The sequence below is a fragment of the Eurosta solidaginis genome, chromosome 3, assembly GCF_040869045.1.
Source record: "Eurosta solidaginis isolate ZX-2024a chromosome 3, ASM4086904v1, whole genome shotgun sequence".
NCBI classification, from domain to species: domain Eukaryota; kingdom Metazoa; phylum Arthropoda; class Insecta; order Diptera; family Tephritidae; genus Eurosta; species Eurosta solidaginis.
This window is the reverse complement of record NC_090321.1, coordinates 51897964-51915163: the sequence shown is the minus strand read 5'-3', so window position 1 is coordinate 51915163 and position 17200 is coordinate 51897964. Positions and strand designations below refer to the sequence as shown.

At 40.0% G+C, this 17200-nt stretch overlaps 2 protein-coding genes across 12 annotated transcripts in view; one reads left to right on the top strand and one right to left on the bottom strand.

The window, feature by feature from the left end:
• The first annotated feature begins 9104 nt into the window (after nucleotides 1–9104).
• RhoGAP54D (Rho GTPase activating protein at 54D) lies at nucleotides 9105–14487 on the top strand. The gene is made up of 7 exons (XM_067771680.1): nucleotides 9105–9558; nucleotides 9621–9850; nucleotides 9905–10741; nucleotides 10795–10964; nucleotides 11101–12474; nucleotides 12570–12916; nucleotides 13005–14487. Exons 1-7 carry the CDS (start codon nucleotides 9422–9424, stop codon nucleotides 13558–13560), a joined length of 3651 nt encoding a protein of 1216 aa, XP_067627781.1. The 5' UTR covers nucleotides 9105–9421; the 3' UTR covers nucleotides 13561–14487.
• The window catches only part of Letm1 (Leucine zipper and EF-hand containing transmembrane protein 1), a 55491-nt gene continuing 52549 nt past the window's right edge, over nucleotides 14259–17200 (bottom strand). For all 11 annotated transcript variants that reach the window (XM_067771681.1, XM_067771687.1, XM_067771683.1 and 8 more), the window contains exons 6-7: nucleotides 15262–15396; nucleotides 14259–15192 (exon numbers count right to left, since the gene is read on the bottom strand). In XM_067771681.1, coding sequence (XP_067627782.1) covers nucleotides 15145–15192; nucleotides 15262–15396 — 183 coding nt within the window. In that variant the 3' untranslated portion in view covers nucleotides 14259–15144. The remainder of the gene's footprint in view (nucleotides 15193–15261; nucleotides 15397–17200) is intronic.

Sequence of the window (17200 nt, the reverse complement as noted above, 5' to 3'; positions counted from 1 at the left end):
TTGATTTTCCCTACAAATTGGCCGGACGGGACCTACATGTTTTATGCCGACTCCGAACGGCATCTGCAAGGCAGATGAGTTTTCACTGAGAGCTTTTCATGGCAGAAGTACACTCGGAGCGCTTGCCAAACACTGCCGAGGGGCGACCCCGCTTAGAAAAATTTTCTTCTAATTGAAAACCCTTATTTCTAAAATTTTGATGTTGCTTTGCCCGGGGTGCGAACCCAGTGCATACGGTGTGGCAGGCGGAGCATGCTACCATCACACCACGGCGGCCGCCTACATGTAAGTATGTAAGTAATGATATGAAATGGTTACTCATAAAATTTATGATTATGTACTACCGTCATTTCATTTCTTTTCATTGCAGTTTTCTGTTGTTTTTAATCTAGCATTCGTTGGACTGGCAATTCGGGCGAGCACATTCATCTTCTTGAACCCTCTTCACACAGTGACGTACTGTGCACTGTTTTAGCTTTAATCTTTAATAGTATCTGAAGGTGTGTGCCTATGTTGCATGCAACCTGTTTGTGGCATGACTCAGTAAATACATATATCTTACCAACTCACTAAAATTGTGTAATGTTCAGCAGAGTCCAAAACTGCTAATGACTTAACTAGACTTTGGAAAACTTCATAGCACCACCACCGCGCTTAATGCCATTAGCACCTAGATAAATTGCTTCTTAAATCAAAACCCCCACCATAGAACAGTACTCGTTGCGCTAGACCTATCAAAAGCTTTTGATACGCTCAACCATGGCACGTTACTGCAAGACCTGGAAGGGTCTACCCTTCCCACATGTCTTAAAAGGTGGACCGCAAATTATCTGGGTGGCCGGCAGTCATCGGTGCAATTTAGAAACGAAACATCAAAACCAAGAAGAATTAAACAAGGGGTGCCTATCCACACTTTTGTTTAACTTCTACATATCAAAGCTACTTTCGCCACCAGAAGGAGTTACTATCGTTTCCTACGCCGATGACTGCACAATAATGGCCACAGGCCCAGGCCCACAGATCGATGAGCTTTGTAACAAAATAAACGACTACCTCCTTGCTCTCTCCATTTTTTTCGCCACGCGAAACCAGGCATTATCACCAACTAAATCATTGGCGACCTTATTTACAACATGGACGTCCCAAATGTCGACCATTTTGAGCATCCATGTTAATGGCACTACGCTACCGGGTGTGACGTTCAACCAGGATCTACATTTTGGGGAGCATGCAGCCGCAATTGTACCGAAAATCCAGAGCCGTAATAAAATCCTCAAATCTTTTGCTGGCAGTACTTGGGGAAAAGATAAAGAAACACTCATTACCACATACAAAGCAATTGGCCAGCCGATTGCATGCTACCCGTCCCCTATATGGCCGCCAAGCCTAAAGACTACTCACTGGAAGGAGCTACAGGCCTGCCAAAATGCTGCCCTCAGAACCGCCACGGGTTGTTTTCTTATGTCCCCAGAACACCATCTACATAATGAGGCGAAAATACTCCCAATAAGGGAAAGAAATGAAATGCTAACCAAACAGTTTCTGTTGAATACCCAGAAACCTGGGCATCCCAACAGACATCTGATTGATGAGCCAACACCGCCCAGGGGCTTAAGGAGTCCCCTCCGTAAGCACTATGAGGAAATACGGCACCTGACAACACAGCCGTATGAAGCCAAAAAACATAAGCAGGTCCTTGGTGAATTCCATAAACAGGCGTCGGACCTCTATGTCAGGAATTGCCCGGTGAATCCAGTGCCCAAAGAACAATACCCTATACTTGCAGAAGAGGAACGCATACTCCCTAGGGAAACGCGAGTCACTCTAGCTCAACATCGATGTGGATACTGTAACAGGCTAAATTCTTACCTATCCAGAATCAACCCCGACATACAAAATGTATGCCCTGCTTGCAATATGTCCTCACATGACACCAACCATCTCTTCCATTGTAATGTGGAACCAACGCCTCTAACACCGCTCTCATTATGGTCCACCCCTGTTGAAACAGCAAGTTTCCTTGGACTCCCGTTAGAGGATATTGATGACAATTTGTGATCGGTCGCACCTATTGGATGGGGCGAAGCACTGCTACAACAACACCAACATCAACTTAACTAGAGCATCTAGGCAACGCATTTATTTTCATGTACGGCATATGTACGAGATGCTGCAATAAACCCATGTGGATAGTTAGAAACAGAGGGAGCCGATATTACAGATCTTGGAGGAGGTAACGGTTTTTCTGAGGCCTCTGCAATCATCCTAAGGACTATAATTTGAGCGAATTCACCTGCTAGATGCTTTTGCTTGTCTGATTGATGTCGGGAAAAAATAATAGAGGCAAAACTCAACGGGTCTCAGAGATATTGTTTTTACAACCTATTTAATATTGTATTAGTGGTGGAAAGTTACTGCCCCACCAAATACTCTCGATGAGTCTCCCCATAAATTCGGGCTTACTCAGCATCTGGCTCATATGCAGCAAATATTCCTCCTAAAAAATTATTTAATTCTTCGTCTGATATTTAGCAACGAAAAGAAACGTAATTATTTTAGGATTTGCATGTGAAAACTGAAAAAGCTTATAGCAGCCACAGAATAGATCAATCACTAGTACAAAGGAGTATTGGATTGCTTTTAGTTTTTGAGATAGTTTCGAGATTTGTACATAAACAGCGTGGTGAAAAGTACAGCTTTCAACCGAAACCGTAGCCGTTTAAAACCGTTTCACTTTTCGTAGCGAAAACTGAAATCGTACCGTTATTTTAGTACGTGAGAGAACGGAAACCATTACAACCGCTTGCAAACGTTTTTGTCAAAAATGCCAGATATACATCAGGTGCTCGAAATCCCGTCCATTCCGACAACTGATTTAATAATATATATGGGGTATTCCATCCCATTTCGACCAATTTTGAACCCGACCCCTTTAGAATTGGCTGAAAGTTTTTCTTCTTTTTCTAGCTTACGAAAGACGTTTTTCAGAATTTTTTCAAATTTTTTCATCCAACTCAAAAAAAGTTATGAATTTAAAAAAAAACACCGTTTTTGTTTTCAAAATGCTATAACTTTTTCAAAAATTGGCCGTTTGGGATCTTTTTTTTTAAATTTGTTTTTAAATGTACTTTTCGGAAAAAATACAAACAAATTTTTAAAGTTTTTTTTTTTAATTTTTCAGTTTTTCGAGATTTTTCGAATTTCGCCATTTTTTTTTTTTTTCTCATAAACAACTTCAATCAATTCTGCAATCATCCCCACTAATCCCGGAGTGGGCCGATTTTTTTAATATTTTTTTTTATTTAATTGAAAAAAAAAATTTCAAAAATAAAAATTTTTTTATCAATTTTATTTATATAACAAAAAAATGTAAGAAAATGATTTTTAAGTATTCTTTTCTTTATATATTATGGTAATCTACGATTATAATAACCAGGATTAATGACTGACACAGTAAACATGTAAGTTAAAAAAAAATCATGTAAAGAAAAGAATACTTAAAAATCATTTTCTTACATTTTTTTGTTATATAAATAAAATTGATAAAAAAAAAATTTTTATTTTTGAAAATTTTTTTTTCAATTAAATAAAAAAAAATCGGCCCACGCCGGGATTAGTGGGGATGATTGCAGAATTGATTGAAGTTTTTTATGAAAAAAAAAATGGCGAAATTCGAAAAATTTCGAAAAACTGAAAAATTAAAAAAAAAACTTTAAAAATGTTTTCTATTTTTTCCGAAAAGTACATTTAAAAACAAATTGAAAAAAAAAGATCCCAGACGGTCAATTTTTGAAAAAGTTATAGAATTTTGAAAACAAAAACGGTGTTTTTTTTTTTAATTCATAACTTTTTTTGAGTTGGATGAAAAAATTTGGAAAAATTCTGAAAAACGTCTTTCGTAAGCTAGAAAAAGAAGAAAAACTTTCAGCCCATTCTAAAGGGGTCGGGTTCAAAATTGGTCGAAATGGGATGGAATACCCCATATACTAGAGGTTTACGCCGATCACTTTATCGGCGGCGGCGGCGTAGGCTCTATTATATACCGCCGGCGGCGGCATAGGCGGCGCGCCGGCGTACGCCGGTGTTCTTACTTTAAAAGCTTGATTTTTCTATTTAAAAAAATAATATTTAGGAAAGTTTTTGTTTATATGTATTTAAGGAAATGAACGTGTTGGCCATTTCGGAAAGATGCGGGGTTTTTGCATCAAAATCTTGCAGACCGTTAAAAAGTTTTCTGGAGTAGCTCCTTGCGAAGGGATTGTCCCTAGTTCGCGTGCTCCAGAGAGGCTTCGAACCTAACCCTGGTCTTTGGAATTGGTACTGCTGCGTCTGCTGAAAAGAAATAGAGATACATAAAATAGTCACACTTTTGCCTGCATATCTCGTGCAAAGCGTAGTTTCACCTAGGGTTAACTCCTAATAATCGTCGCGAACACAATTTCTTTAAATCATTTGTTGCTTCTTCTGTGGCGGTCACTCATAGAGGCGACTTAGGGTTGCTATGAATGGTCTATTAATACTCATGACTATCGTGGCACAGGGCGCCTCCAGTTATTTCGGCTGTTTTCAAGAGCTAAAATTTCCGATGTGCGAACAGTAGGAATCCCTACCACCAGTCGCTACCACGTCTCCTGAGCCTCACACCATATGCCAGTACAGAAGCTATACGACTGCGACTTCGAACTCATACCTTCGTCGACGTCACATTCCTAGAAGCTATAGGTGTAGCTCCGAAGACTTTCCAACGGATGCTTTTGTTGCGCTATGCTGCCGAGCTACACTTTGAAACATTAGGGAGTGACTATTCGGCCAAAGATGCCGCCCTCGAAATCATAAGCAGTCTAAGTGGATGTCATTGCGTCATGGGTGAAAATCCGTATAATCCTCGGCGCATCTACATAATTAAAATTTTACAAGGACCCTGGATAAAATTTTTAAAATGTAGACCAAAGATTGCAGACGTTTGTGTTCACAACATTGATTTCAATAGTCTTCGTTAAATCAAATTTAGAATGAAAGTCGACGGATTTTAAGTTGAAACTTGTTAACTACTGTTTTCCGGCCTTACGATATAGGAGCTCATTATGGATGACCGCGTAGCTTCAGTTTTCAGACAAGTTCGACTGTCCACTACGTTAGGGTAGTATCACACACGGTCATTAGTTCCACCGTCTTGGGAAAGCTTTTGCTTCACAATTTTGAGTGTTCTTGCGAAGGACAAAGCCTCACCTGGTAGATATATGTGATATGTGTGTACGTGATATTTAAACTTGGTTGATAGGCTATAATCAATGTGATTCACTCCAAGGGACTAGTTTTGGATAGGGCCGCCAACTTTAGGAAATGCCAAACCGGGAGACTTGGGTGTTGAAGGATGAAGTGTGAAAATCAAAATTAACATTTCAGACGCTATTGTATAGTTTCGCAAATACCCAACAGATGTTTGAATGTAAGCCCAAGCGATTTTTCAAACCCTTCTCATATGTACATATATCCTCAACTTAAGTATGACGTAAGAATAATTTCAAAGGAGTGTTTATGCCCCTAGAACCTACTAAAGGATTTTGCATCACTGATTTCGCTTATTCTTGAGGACAGTTTAAAAACATGTTCGCCTTGGGTCATTTTATTTGAATTAATTGTTCATTATTAATTTTTTCAAAAATGCAAAGTGAGCATATAAATTTATTATATAACTTTTCTTTTAGTATTTTGTTTTAATAACTTGCTGAATTGGGTGATGGAAAGTCCGTGTTAAGCTGACATCGAAAGCGCCTGTTATTTTAAATAACTTTTGAATAGTTATAAAGAGTTTAATTTCGCAATTAGTTTCTTATAACTGGCAGTGATGCGCATCCGTTGATACCACTTTCGACCATATCCGACCAATTTTCGACATGAACAATAAATGGTCTAAACAGTCTTAAACGAGTATAAAATATAGCATCGCGCCGGACGCCGCGCCGCCACGCCGATATTTTTGACATTCGGCAGCGGCGTGCGAAAAACGACCAAAATCGGCGGCGGCGGCGGCGTTTATCGGCGGCGTATATCTCTACCATATACATATTTTAATGTAATGTATTCTGTAATCCGTAATTATATTTAGTCTGATTAATTGTATAATTTGTAGACTAATAAATAAATAAATATATTGGAACGACTTCAGTCTTTGAGAATGAAAATCGACACTAATAATGGCACAAAGCCAATACCGGTTTGTCTCGAAACCCAATTTGACAAGGGATGACAGAAACTCGTTCGAATATACATTATTTATTCACCCTGTGGGAAAATCAACAAAACAAAATAAGAGAATTAAACTTACCTCACCCTCAATTAGTGGACTATCGATGGTAGGGGGTTAACTTACCTTGGACACTCTCAGGAAAGGCGAATGCTTCGGTTTCATTGTACTCTTATTGAAGAGCAATTGACAAACGCTGAAGGCTCTCGCCAAGAGGTGTGATCTGGCTATACAATGTGGCAGTCGGTCAAGCGAAGTCTCTTCAAAAGAGCTCTGATCTGATGGTCAGCTCTGGAAACGTTTCTCAAGGTGGGAAGAAAGAAAGCAATGTTACGTTGTAGTAAGTATTCTGACTGAATCTCGGTGTCAGCCGTAAATTTTGACCGCCCATTTACGGCAGTTTCTTAAAGGTAGAATCCTCTGCTATTAAGGAAGCGGTGTTTGGCATACTTGGCATACTTTCCTGTGGATATCAAAACGCCATGCTCTGCCACCTTGAGCTCGCGAGCAGTGAGGTATTGCTGGACCTCACTTTGAACTTTTTTTGAATAAAATTCATCTAGGAGCATACGATTTTCTTGGTAATTGTCACGCAGATATCTTGGCCTAGGTACTTGAAGGTGAAGGGATATTAGAATTACTCTGGCACTGCCTGGATATTGGTGAAACTTTATTTAGCTAAGCAAGCGCTGGGCTGACACCACCTTTTGTCAGGTGTCGAATCCTCTCTGGCCAGTTGTTAATTCAAAAGCCTCAGCGTAACTGTCAGGTTCTATTAAAGTTTTGTCTCTGAATGGTAGTTGGGGTGTTAGCAAGGCACTAACCGATCATCTCCAGCAGAAAGTAAAATCATCGATTTTGATGGTCCTTTGCCGGAAAATAGATCTGGTACGTTCCGGTAAAAAAGCACCATTAAGGTACTAGCCCGCCCACTCGGACACGGTTTATATGTCCATATTAAACCTTCAAGGCCATCTCTCCCTCCCCACACCCTAGTTCCATGAGGAGCTTGGGGTCTCCAGAGCCTCGTCTGTTAATGAAACAGGATTCGCCGCAGGTAAGTGAGGTTGACAATGGGGTTGCAGAAGCTATATATTGCACTGGCAACCCCTTGAGAGGGTTGCGCTACACAACTCAGCTGGCCAGCCTTTGCGAAGGCGAAGCATAAATATCTCAGTCGAGACATATTTGACACTTTGCAGCTAATATCCAAGATGAAAGAACATTCCGATATGAAAATTAAATCCAGTATGTTGTTGTTGTAGTTGAAGCTATAAGAACCCTCCCCGAAGGCTTTGAGGGTAATAGTCTAGTTGAGGGGTCGACTGCTAATACGCTACCAAAAATATCGAGAGAGGTGTCAAATGACCCGTCTTGACATCAGTATTAATAATTCGATGGCGGAAAATAAAAATTTTAACGCGTTTACAAGATATTAACGAAAAACCGAAAAAAGACCCACGGGTACCTCCGAAACCAGGGGTCGGATCCATAGTATTTTTGCACAGACCACCTTTCTGAGTTGGCGGCCTTCGGCCGCGCCGCCACGGTGATGCACAATTTTTTTTGTGGGTATGAACACAACAACAACCACATGGAAATCGCCAACTTCAACTGCAAATATCTCCGGACAGAGATAAAATTCGGATTATTGTTCTCGAGATTAATACGCGTCTTTTGACACCTCACTCGATATTTTTGGTAGCGTATTAGCAGTCGACCCCCAACTAGACTATTACCGCTTTGAGGAATGTTATCGATGTTGATGGTCCTTTGCCGTATGCAGATCCTGTATGTTCCGGTAACAAGCACCATCGGGTACCTCCGAAACCGGGGGTGGTATCCATAGTATTTTTGCGCAGAAGACCTTTCTGCGTTGGCGGCCTTCGGCCGCGCTTATATAGAATTACCGTGGGTGGGTCCAACACCGGTTTGGAGACCAAAACTATATCCGCGCAAAACACTTATGTTCACAATTTTTTTGGTGGGTACTACAATATTACAACAGCCACATGAAAATCGCCAACTTTAACAGCAAATATCTCCGGATAGAGTGAAAATTTGTCTTTTCCGCCTTCGGATTATTGTTCTCAAGATTAACACGCGTCTTTTGGCACCTCTCTCGATATTTTTTGACGCGTATTAGCAGTGTCATGCTGTCGTAAAGAATTACCAAAATTTTTATTTTCCGCCTTCGGATTAACAGCTGTGTTTTTTTTTTTCAAGTCTATATACGTTTACGCTTAAACTTTATATGAACTGGTAAGCGACAAACTTTAAATACACCTCTGAAATTGCTACGCATAAAATTAGTACTACTAAAATTCAATACGCATTATACTCAGATGTAACTGAAATATGTGTCCATGTTTCAACCTCTGCACTAATTCCATGTATTCTATGCGCGTCCACTATCTATCACAACTGCTTCAGCTATATGTTATACACAGAAATACAACAGGGGGTTGTGTCTCCGCTTTTCGGTACACCCTGTATCTGTAGCTAGTTGTTTAACCACTGCCGCTAGATTGGACGCTTAATAGCAGTCCTCAACTAGACTTTTACCGAAAACCAGAGCTTTATATTGAATCTCCGGTACGTTTCGGAAACAAGCACTATTAAGGTACTAGCCTGGCCATATCAGGAACGATTTATCATAGCCAAATTGAAGAAGAGTCGAACTTTTTTTAACAAACTGTGACGAAATCTTATACAGAGCAGCAGAAAGCGAGTTTGGGTCGTCTCTATCTCTATATTGCTTAGGCTACACTAGTCATCATCAATCACATGTGCAACTCTGCATCAAGCCTCGTAATAACATATGCTTGCGATCTGAAATTCAAGCCGTAATAGTTTTATTGCCACTGTAGCACCTAGAAATTTTCAAATGTCAGCGGTTCAATTTGGAATTTGCTGCGCTCGCTTTAATTTATTCTCTTTTTCTGGATCTCGGAAAATAAAATCACAAGTTTAAGTGAATTACAATAAAAATGAGAACTATAAAAGTCTTTCTAACAGCTAACGTGTCGAGTAACGAGTTTTTACAATAAGATCGTGGGAAATTTGCTTACGCTTTTTATCAGTGCGAAACAACAACACCGACCAAGGGCGGTGCTCGCGTTTACAGTGTATATTTGTATGTAGCCCCTGCAAGCACAGCTGCCTTCGGACACAATGGATTTGGATTTGATTAATTTGAATAGGCTATCCGATACAGAAATAGCGGCGCATATGCGAAAATTGAATTATGAGAAATTCAAATCGTTGGTGCGCATGCATCTTTCCTTCGAGCTAGATTTAAACACGGATGAGTATGTAGAGGGGAAAATATATTTTTCTAAACATTTTTATTAAAGAGCTTTTATTGCCTTAGATTTGATTTACCATGTCATGAAATCGAATATGAAGATAAAGGCAGGCTAAAAAAATGGAGTCGTTTGTCTAAAAAGCAAAAACATGCCACTTCAACGGGCTGTGCGAGCTCATCATCGAAGGGGTCAATAAGCGCAGACAATAGCCCTGTAGAAACACTGCATCAACAAATTAATGCCGGATTTTTGATGCACCTAGAGGAAATAAAAGCATTTTTAATGCAAGAAAAAAGTAAGAAGCTTCTTATGTTATATGTTTTATTTATTTTCGTGCAAAATTTTGCAGATCTCATACAGGAGGGCGTATTTCGTAAGACGGGATCGGCTTCTAGGCAAAACGAGCTACGGCAACATATACAAAATGACAAACCACTCGATTTGGAAGGTGGTGGCTATTCGGCACACGATTGTGCAACTGTATTTAAAGGTTATCTAGCCGATTTATCGGAGCCACTTCTTACCGATGCACACTATCCAGCGCATCAGCAAATAGCACCACTTTGCCTAGGCTCCGGCTCTTGCAGTAGCAGCAGTACAGGGACGTTAACACGTCCTCCAAATCCGGAACGTATAAAACGTGAACAACACTTGCTTAGTTCAGTCCAATTGTTAATGTTGTTGTTGCCTGACGATAATCGACAATTACTACAACATATCATTGAAATTTTACATGCTGTAGCTGCGTATGAAAGTCAAAATAAAATGACACCCGAAAATTTAGCTACCATATTCGCACCACATCTTATTTGTCCACGTAATTTACCGCCAGAAGCATTGCATTACATTTCCAAAAGGATGTCAAGCATAATCGCTTACATGGTATGCAAAGGACAAGAAATTTTCCAAATGCCAGCTAAGTTATCAACAGATATACGTGCGTATTTCATGGAACGCAAACGTAAGAAAACTATGTCTCCTGAACAAACGCTCGACGAGTCCATATCGGATATGTCTACTGTGAATACGGTATATACATTTGTGGATCGTGAGAAAACGGCGGCAGCGCATACAGCAAATAATACAGATACAGAACTAGCACAACTCTATGCACATATACAAAGCTTGCCAGAATCGTCGAAAAAGCGCCGACTAATCAAACAATTTAATAAACAAAATGGACAGGGTAAGTTTCATGTTTGCGTTAAATTAATTTTAAGCAAATCGCATTAATCGCAGGAACACCCCTCCAATTCGTGGTTATGAATCGATTGAAGGGCACAGATGCGTCGCGCAGCGCCAAATCTATAGGAGACTCTATCAAGAAACACATTTTCCATAAAAGCATTATGTCAAGAACACCAAAACGTTCAGCTGCGGCCACGGCAACACCAACAGTTGGCGTTGAAGTGAGTTTATTTTTGTTATTGAGTATTGCGCATTAACCGCATGTTCATTTGTTTTTGTTTCTGTTTTTTTTCTTAATGTATTGCACTTACTTCTTTGCCGCATCATTCAAATGCTTTTCATGTTTCTCCGCCATAGACACCAAACTTTTCAAACACACTTAAAAATCCAAAATTGCGTGTCCTATTTCGTAGTCCCGCATCTACTCAAGTCAGCAGCAAAAGCAATTCAGCTGCCAATACACCAACCAGCTCTTCAAAATCATTAGCAGCTACGAAACCTTCTTCTCAATCTCTGCATGTCACTAATCGCACGTACACTAACACACCCCCAACTCCATGCATTTCATCAAAAAAGTCTTTGTCCACAACGCCATACGTTAAAAAACCACTGCATCAGCATCCATTGCATAAATCGATCTCATCAAATTCGCTGCTTTCGCAATCATCTCTAATGACAATACAGCGCAAAATGACACTTCACCAAAACATCAACGATGATGCTTCTGAAACGTCTTCTCTCTCCTCCACCAGCAGCGATGGCTTGCTACCAACACAAGCGCCGAAATACGCCTGCTCGGTTTCCGCACCCGTGAGTCGTCAGAATTCGGAGGAGTCTACTAGCGCTGCAGGCAAATTCTCCCATACAAGTTGGAGCGTTAATTGTTGTACACCGCCGCTTAAATTTATTTCAAATGCTGCCAAGCAGCTAGTCACAGCTGCCGATAGCAGTGCAATAAATCATCGTAAAACTGTCGCTTGGAATGATGGCCATCTATTGGATATTGAAGAGATCTCCAATCCTTGTACACCCATACAACAAACATCTTCAGAATATAAGGCTCGTTATAAATCGGAACCAAATTTGAGTTGCGTTAACGTGCAAGTGGCTTTAGAAATCGCCAATGGGACAGCACAAGAGAGCGCTTCAAAGTATGCAAGTGGCAGTCGTTCTTTGACACGCAAACTTATGAAAGGAGTGAGTATGAACAATTTGAAATTTGCTTTCGCTACACCAGAATCCACAAAACGCATGGTGCGTAGTGTATCCTCTACATTACGTAGACGTTCTGCAGGCGATGATGAGTTACCAAAAATTTGCGCAAAAGAAGAGACTGATCAAGCATACGAAATCCTACAACATGAACTCAATACAAATGCAGCACATAGTCTGGAAGATTTGGATGATGAAACATTTGAAGATAATCCATACGATCATTTGGATAGCGATAGCGTTGCAGACGATGAGGTGGAGGGGGAGCAGGCGGTGCATGTAGATGTAGCGGATTATGCACATACCGCACATACAGCCGTGGATAGGCAAAGTCTCAGTAGCAATAGTAACTCGAGTGACACTAGCATTGCGCGTTATCACCAGCAGTTGATACTACAACAAAGCAGTGTTTATAACAGAAATATGGAATTGATAACGAGTACGCCATCGTTGCTGCTGGGGCGACGTTCAATGTCACCTATCACCAAGTCAACGCAGCGCATGCCCAAAGCGATGCAGGTGAGAGGAAGCCACAGAGTTAAAAACAACTTTATTTTAAGCTTTTAAAGTGCAAGTAAACCTTACAAATATTGTTTTTCCCTTTTTTCTTTCAGGAATCTATAATGACACCACGCTCACGTAAACCCGTAATGGTGCTCACCACAACAACACACAATTCAAGCGAACAAAATCAAACAATATGCCAAACAGATTTCTGCAGCTTTCGTGAACAAGACGAGGACGACGAATGTGGCGGGCATAATAGTCGCGGCAGTTCTAAATTTTCACCGCAAACAAAAGTTGACGTAATTAGCACAGCGCCACATTTGCAATGCGAAGATGCAACTTCTTTAGATAGTTATTCGGAGTTGTTGCGCATACGCCAAACAGCTCTGACTCAGTTAGAACATAACAATATATGCAGCGTGGAGAAAGTCGATGCGCTAAGCAGCAATTTTAAGTGAGTAAAGTCGAAAATTGTTGCTAATTTCATTGTTTACACTTTTCTTAACATTAACTCCTTCACTCCAATTTTTTTCCTTGAATAGAGAATATTTGCGCAGTCGCAGTGTGCTTACTGCTAGTCCGGTTGATTCTTCATTTTCTAGTCAACCTGATGATTTTGTTTCACCCAAAAATTTCGAAGATTTAAATGATTCACAATTAAGCCCAAGCTTATTATACTGCCTAGATGGACATGAGCCTGATGAACATGCAATAGATGATGATGCAAAACTACAATTTTTTTTTAAAGATAAGACTATAGAATCAACAACAACAACGCCTGTCATTACAACTAATAATAGCGTGGGAGAGGCAAATATTTCCACGAATGTGAATAGCAAATGTTGTACGCCACATAATTCATATTATCGCAATCGCCTCTTCGCCATGAACAATGCACGTAAACGTGCTGCTAATAGCGATTTTGAAAAGACAACACAAACTTCATCAACAGCAGCTATAACAACATGCGCGAATACAACAAATGATAACCATAGAAGTAGAGCAACAGCAAATAAGGAGAATATTGAGAATGTTGAGGGTTACTTGAGATCACGAAAATTGCTCATTAGTGAGTATCCCGGCGAAACATCGTTTTAAGTTAGCTGTATAATATTTAATATTAATTGTCAATTTTATCTTTATATTAAAAACGAAATGATATTACTTATCATAACATCTGCATACATAGTATATAGCACATATTTTATCAAAATTTAGTTATGTGTTTAACTAATTGCACATTACGTATTCGTATCAAATCAAACTGAAATTTCAAAATGCTTCCCATTTTTTACAAGAGAAAAACTATAAATCAATTAACTTAGATATTTAGCATAGCATTTAATTACGCCTTCAAAGCTTCTTGATACAGCAAAAAGCAGCAAAAAAATAAATACATAATTCATATTTGTTACGAGTTTAATTTATCAATTTTATATTTAAATATTAGTTTGTATTTAGTTTTACAAATATGTTATATGTATGTATCTCTTTCAATACCTTTAACCTGCTTTTACGCTTGTGTATTATTTTTGTGAAAGAAATGCTAATTCAATAAAATATTTAACTTTTCAATGAGCAATTGAAATTAATTTCTTTTATGTTATTGTCTCCATCTAGTATAAAAATTAAGAATGTATATTTTTTATTAACGGCGGTATTGTGCTAATATTTTTTTAATAAATTCATAATACAAATAATTTCTCAACGCCGTAACTGGTTTCAAATGCGCATACTGAGGGGAAATCATCTTTCTCCACCAATTTCTCTAAACCCAATAGCGCTCTAAAAAAATCTTCTCTCGACATTCCACTTGTTTATTCTTTTATACCACATTCAATAAGAAAAACAATAGATAACTCAGTTAAAAGTTAAACAAATTTGAATATTTATAGATTTGTTTATCTTCATTATATTTATATATATCTATATATATAGAGAATTTTACACCCTCACAATTAATGGTGAAATTTTGCACGCAGACTGACAGCATTACTGTAGCTAAACATATGTATATACTATAAATGTATGTCCATACGTGATAGTTAAAGGGCGCATAACTCATAGTTTTTAGCTTTTTGGAATTACAATTTGTAGGTTTTAAAAACGATGCTTGAAAAATATGCGCCTAATAAGATGCAATACTTGTTTGTTAGCTGCCAGACAAAAGAAACTGCTGGGAGTGCTTGTATATACATTTTAAGCTACAACCACCCAGGAGCTCACTTTCATAAATGAAATAGCTGACAAACGATGCTTTCACATTTATAACGCTAGTTATGTAGCTCTGTCTTTAAAGGCAAAAGTCCATAACTATCCTCACGGGCGTTTGAGGCGTTATAGTATCTTATCTCATGTGATAGCTATTTCATTTACGCAACTGACAAACGAGGGAAAGTCCCGTATGTCGCATAGTCGGGAAGAATTCTTACTGAGTTGTAGCTTTAGGCAGTTTACAACCTACAACAGATGTAACACTAAAAAGCTATAAGTTTAAATATACTTCATACAAATCGAACTATTTTCTAATACACGTCCAGTCAACTTGTTCGCCAGCCAGTCTCTTTAAGCTCACCATTTTCATTAACACTCACACTTTTCCGCGCAGCACACTCGTACACTTGCATTTGCACCCATTTCCTTTATTTTATGCGGCTAAGTAGTTATTTTTTTATTTGCCACCTACGGTTTTGTTTTCATATCTTTATTTGCAGTGGCGGCCGCTTTTAACTGGGAATTTTTTTGTTTAGCTTTAACATTATTATCCTCAAATCATATCATTTTATTTTTTGGATTCACCTGGGTCGCTGTTGTTGGTGGTGGTGGCGATGGGATTGGTTGTTGTGGTATTTGGGCAGATATATCAGCCTTTGGTAGGATCTTCTCTGTTTGCTTTTCAGCAGCCTCCAAAAGTGGATTCTTCTCATTGCTGGACTGTTGGGAGAAAAAAATTCAATACGTGGGGTTATTGTATAATTTGAAGTAGCAAGTGAAACTATGCATGTGTGTTCCTCCAGGGGGTTAGGGGGTCAGAATATACCCGCGGTAGGTGTGCTTGTCATAAGAGGCAACTGAAATACCATATTCAAGGGGCGTAGCGCAACCCTTCAGGTTGCCAGCGCAATATATAGCTTCTCCAAACCCAATTGTCAACCTCACCTATCCGCGGCGAATCCTGTTTCACTAACAGACGAGGCTTTGGCGACCCCGCGCCCCTCATGGAACTTGGTGGTGGGGAGGGAGGGATGGCCTGAAGGCTTAATGTAGCCACATAAATCGTTCCCGAGATGGTCGGGCTAGCACCCTAATGGTGCTGTGTTACCGCATCTGTATCCGGCAAAGGACCATCACATCATAACACTCCCCAAAGCCTTCGGGGAGCAACCTTATCGCTACAACAACAACAACAACAACAACATGCATTTGTGTTATTGGTGCAGCGGAAGATTTTGAGTAAATTGCAAATTTTTCGGTATATGGTTTCGGGTTGTTGCTGAGATGTGTAGAATAGTCTTAAATTGTTATAAAGCTGCTACCGGTGTACAGTGCAATGAGGGAAGCGCGGAAGGTGTTGCTTCAATATTCTGAGGAACCCCCCCCCCCCCCCCGCTCGCCGGTTGTTGTTGTTGTTGTAGCGATAAGGTTGCTCTCCGAAGGTTTTGGGGAGTGTCATCGATGTGATGGTCCTTTGCCGGATACAAACCCGGTACGCTCCGGTACCATAGCACCATTAAGGTGCTAGCCCGACCATCTCGGGAACGATTTATGTGGCCACATTAAACCTTCAGGCCATTCCCTCCCTCCCTACCCCCAAATTCCATGAGGAGCTTGGGGTCGCCAGAGCCTCGTCTGTTAGTGAAACAGGATTCGCCGCGGATAGGTGAGGTTGACAATTGGGTTTGGAGAAGCTATATATTGCGCTGGCAACCTGAAGGGTTGCGCTACACAGCCACTTGAATCTGGTATTTTAGTCGCCTCTTACGACAGGCATACCTACCGCAGGTATATTCTGATCCCCTAACCCGCTGGGGGACCTGTCGCTAGTCCTCATGACCTATGATAGTCAGGGATCTGAAAAAAAGCTTAATTGTATCTTAATTTTTGGCCACTGCGCCAGTGCACAGCGTATTTTCCATCCGGTTATTTATTTGAAGGATGTAGAGCTGTGCCGAGGACGCGAAGTACCTTCAGTTCCGTTGTTGATATATTCGGGTTCTGACCTTGCAGAAAGCGCATCGCATCCCCCGACTTCACGTCGTTTCGTATAGCGCGAAACTGGATTATATCCATCACTTAAAGCTGTGCGCGCATGCATTGCTATTGGGGGTTGGGAAAAATTCCCTTCATCCACATCAACGTCGTAATATTTTTACACGCCATAAACTCAACTTTATTGTACAGCTCCGTTGAAGCGGAAGATGGCATCGTTTTCTCGGTTGCCTTTCTCCAGAACTCCACCTTTCGGCATACATCTATGTGCAGGGATTGCTACACAAAATCAGCTCAATCAGCGCCATAGACAGCGACTTATATTCGCCACGTCACTCATCCTCTCGGAAATTGCCCTTTGGACTTTCAAAGGAAGCCGGTAACATCAAGACTCCGGCTTCTTTTGTATTTTTAGTCCCTCTGTCCTACAGTTTTATACCCACATTCCTTGTTGTTGTTGTTGTTATTGTAGCGATAAGAACACTCCCCGAAGGTTTTGTTGTTGATGGTCCTTTGCCGGAATCCGATC

Bases quoted from the DNA above. Each gene is read 5' to 3' on its own strand.
- RhoGAP54D (XM_067771680.1), top strand. From the start codon at position 9,422: ATGGATTTGGATTTGATTAATTTGAATAGGCTATCCGATACAGAAATA. The intron at 9,851-9,904 runs GTAAGAAGCTTC...AAAATTTTGCAG, and splicing joins ATTTTTAATGCAAGAAAAAA to ATCTCATACAGGAGGGCGTA. The intron at 12,917-13,004 runs GTGAGTAAAGTC...TTCCTTGAATAG, and splicing joins GCGCTAAGCAGCAATTTTAA to AGAATATTTGCGCAGTCGCA.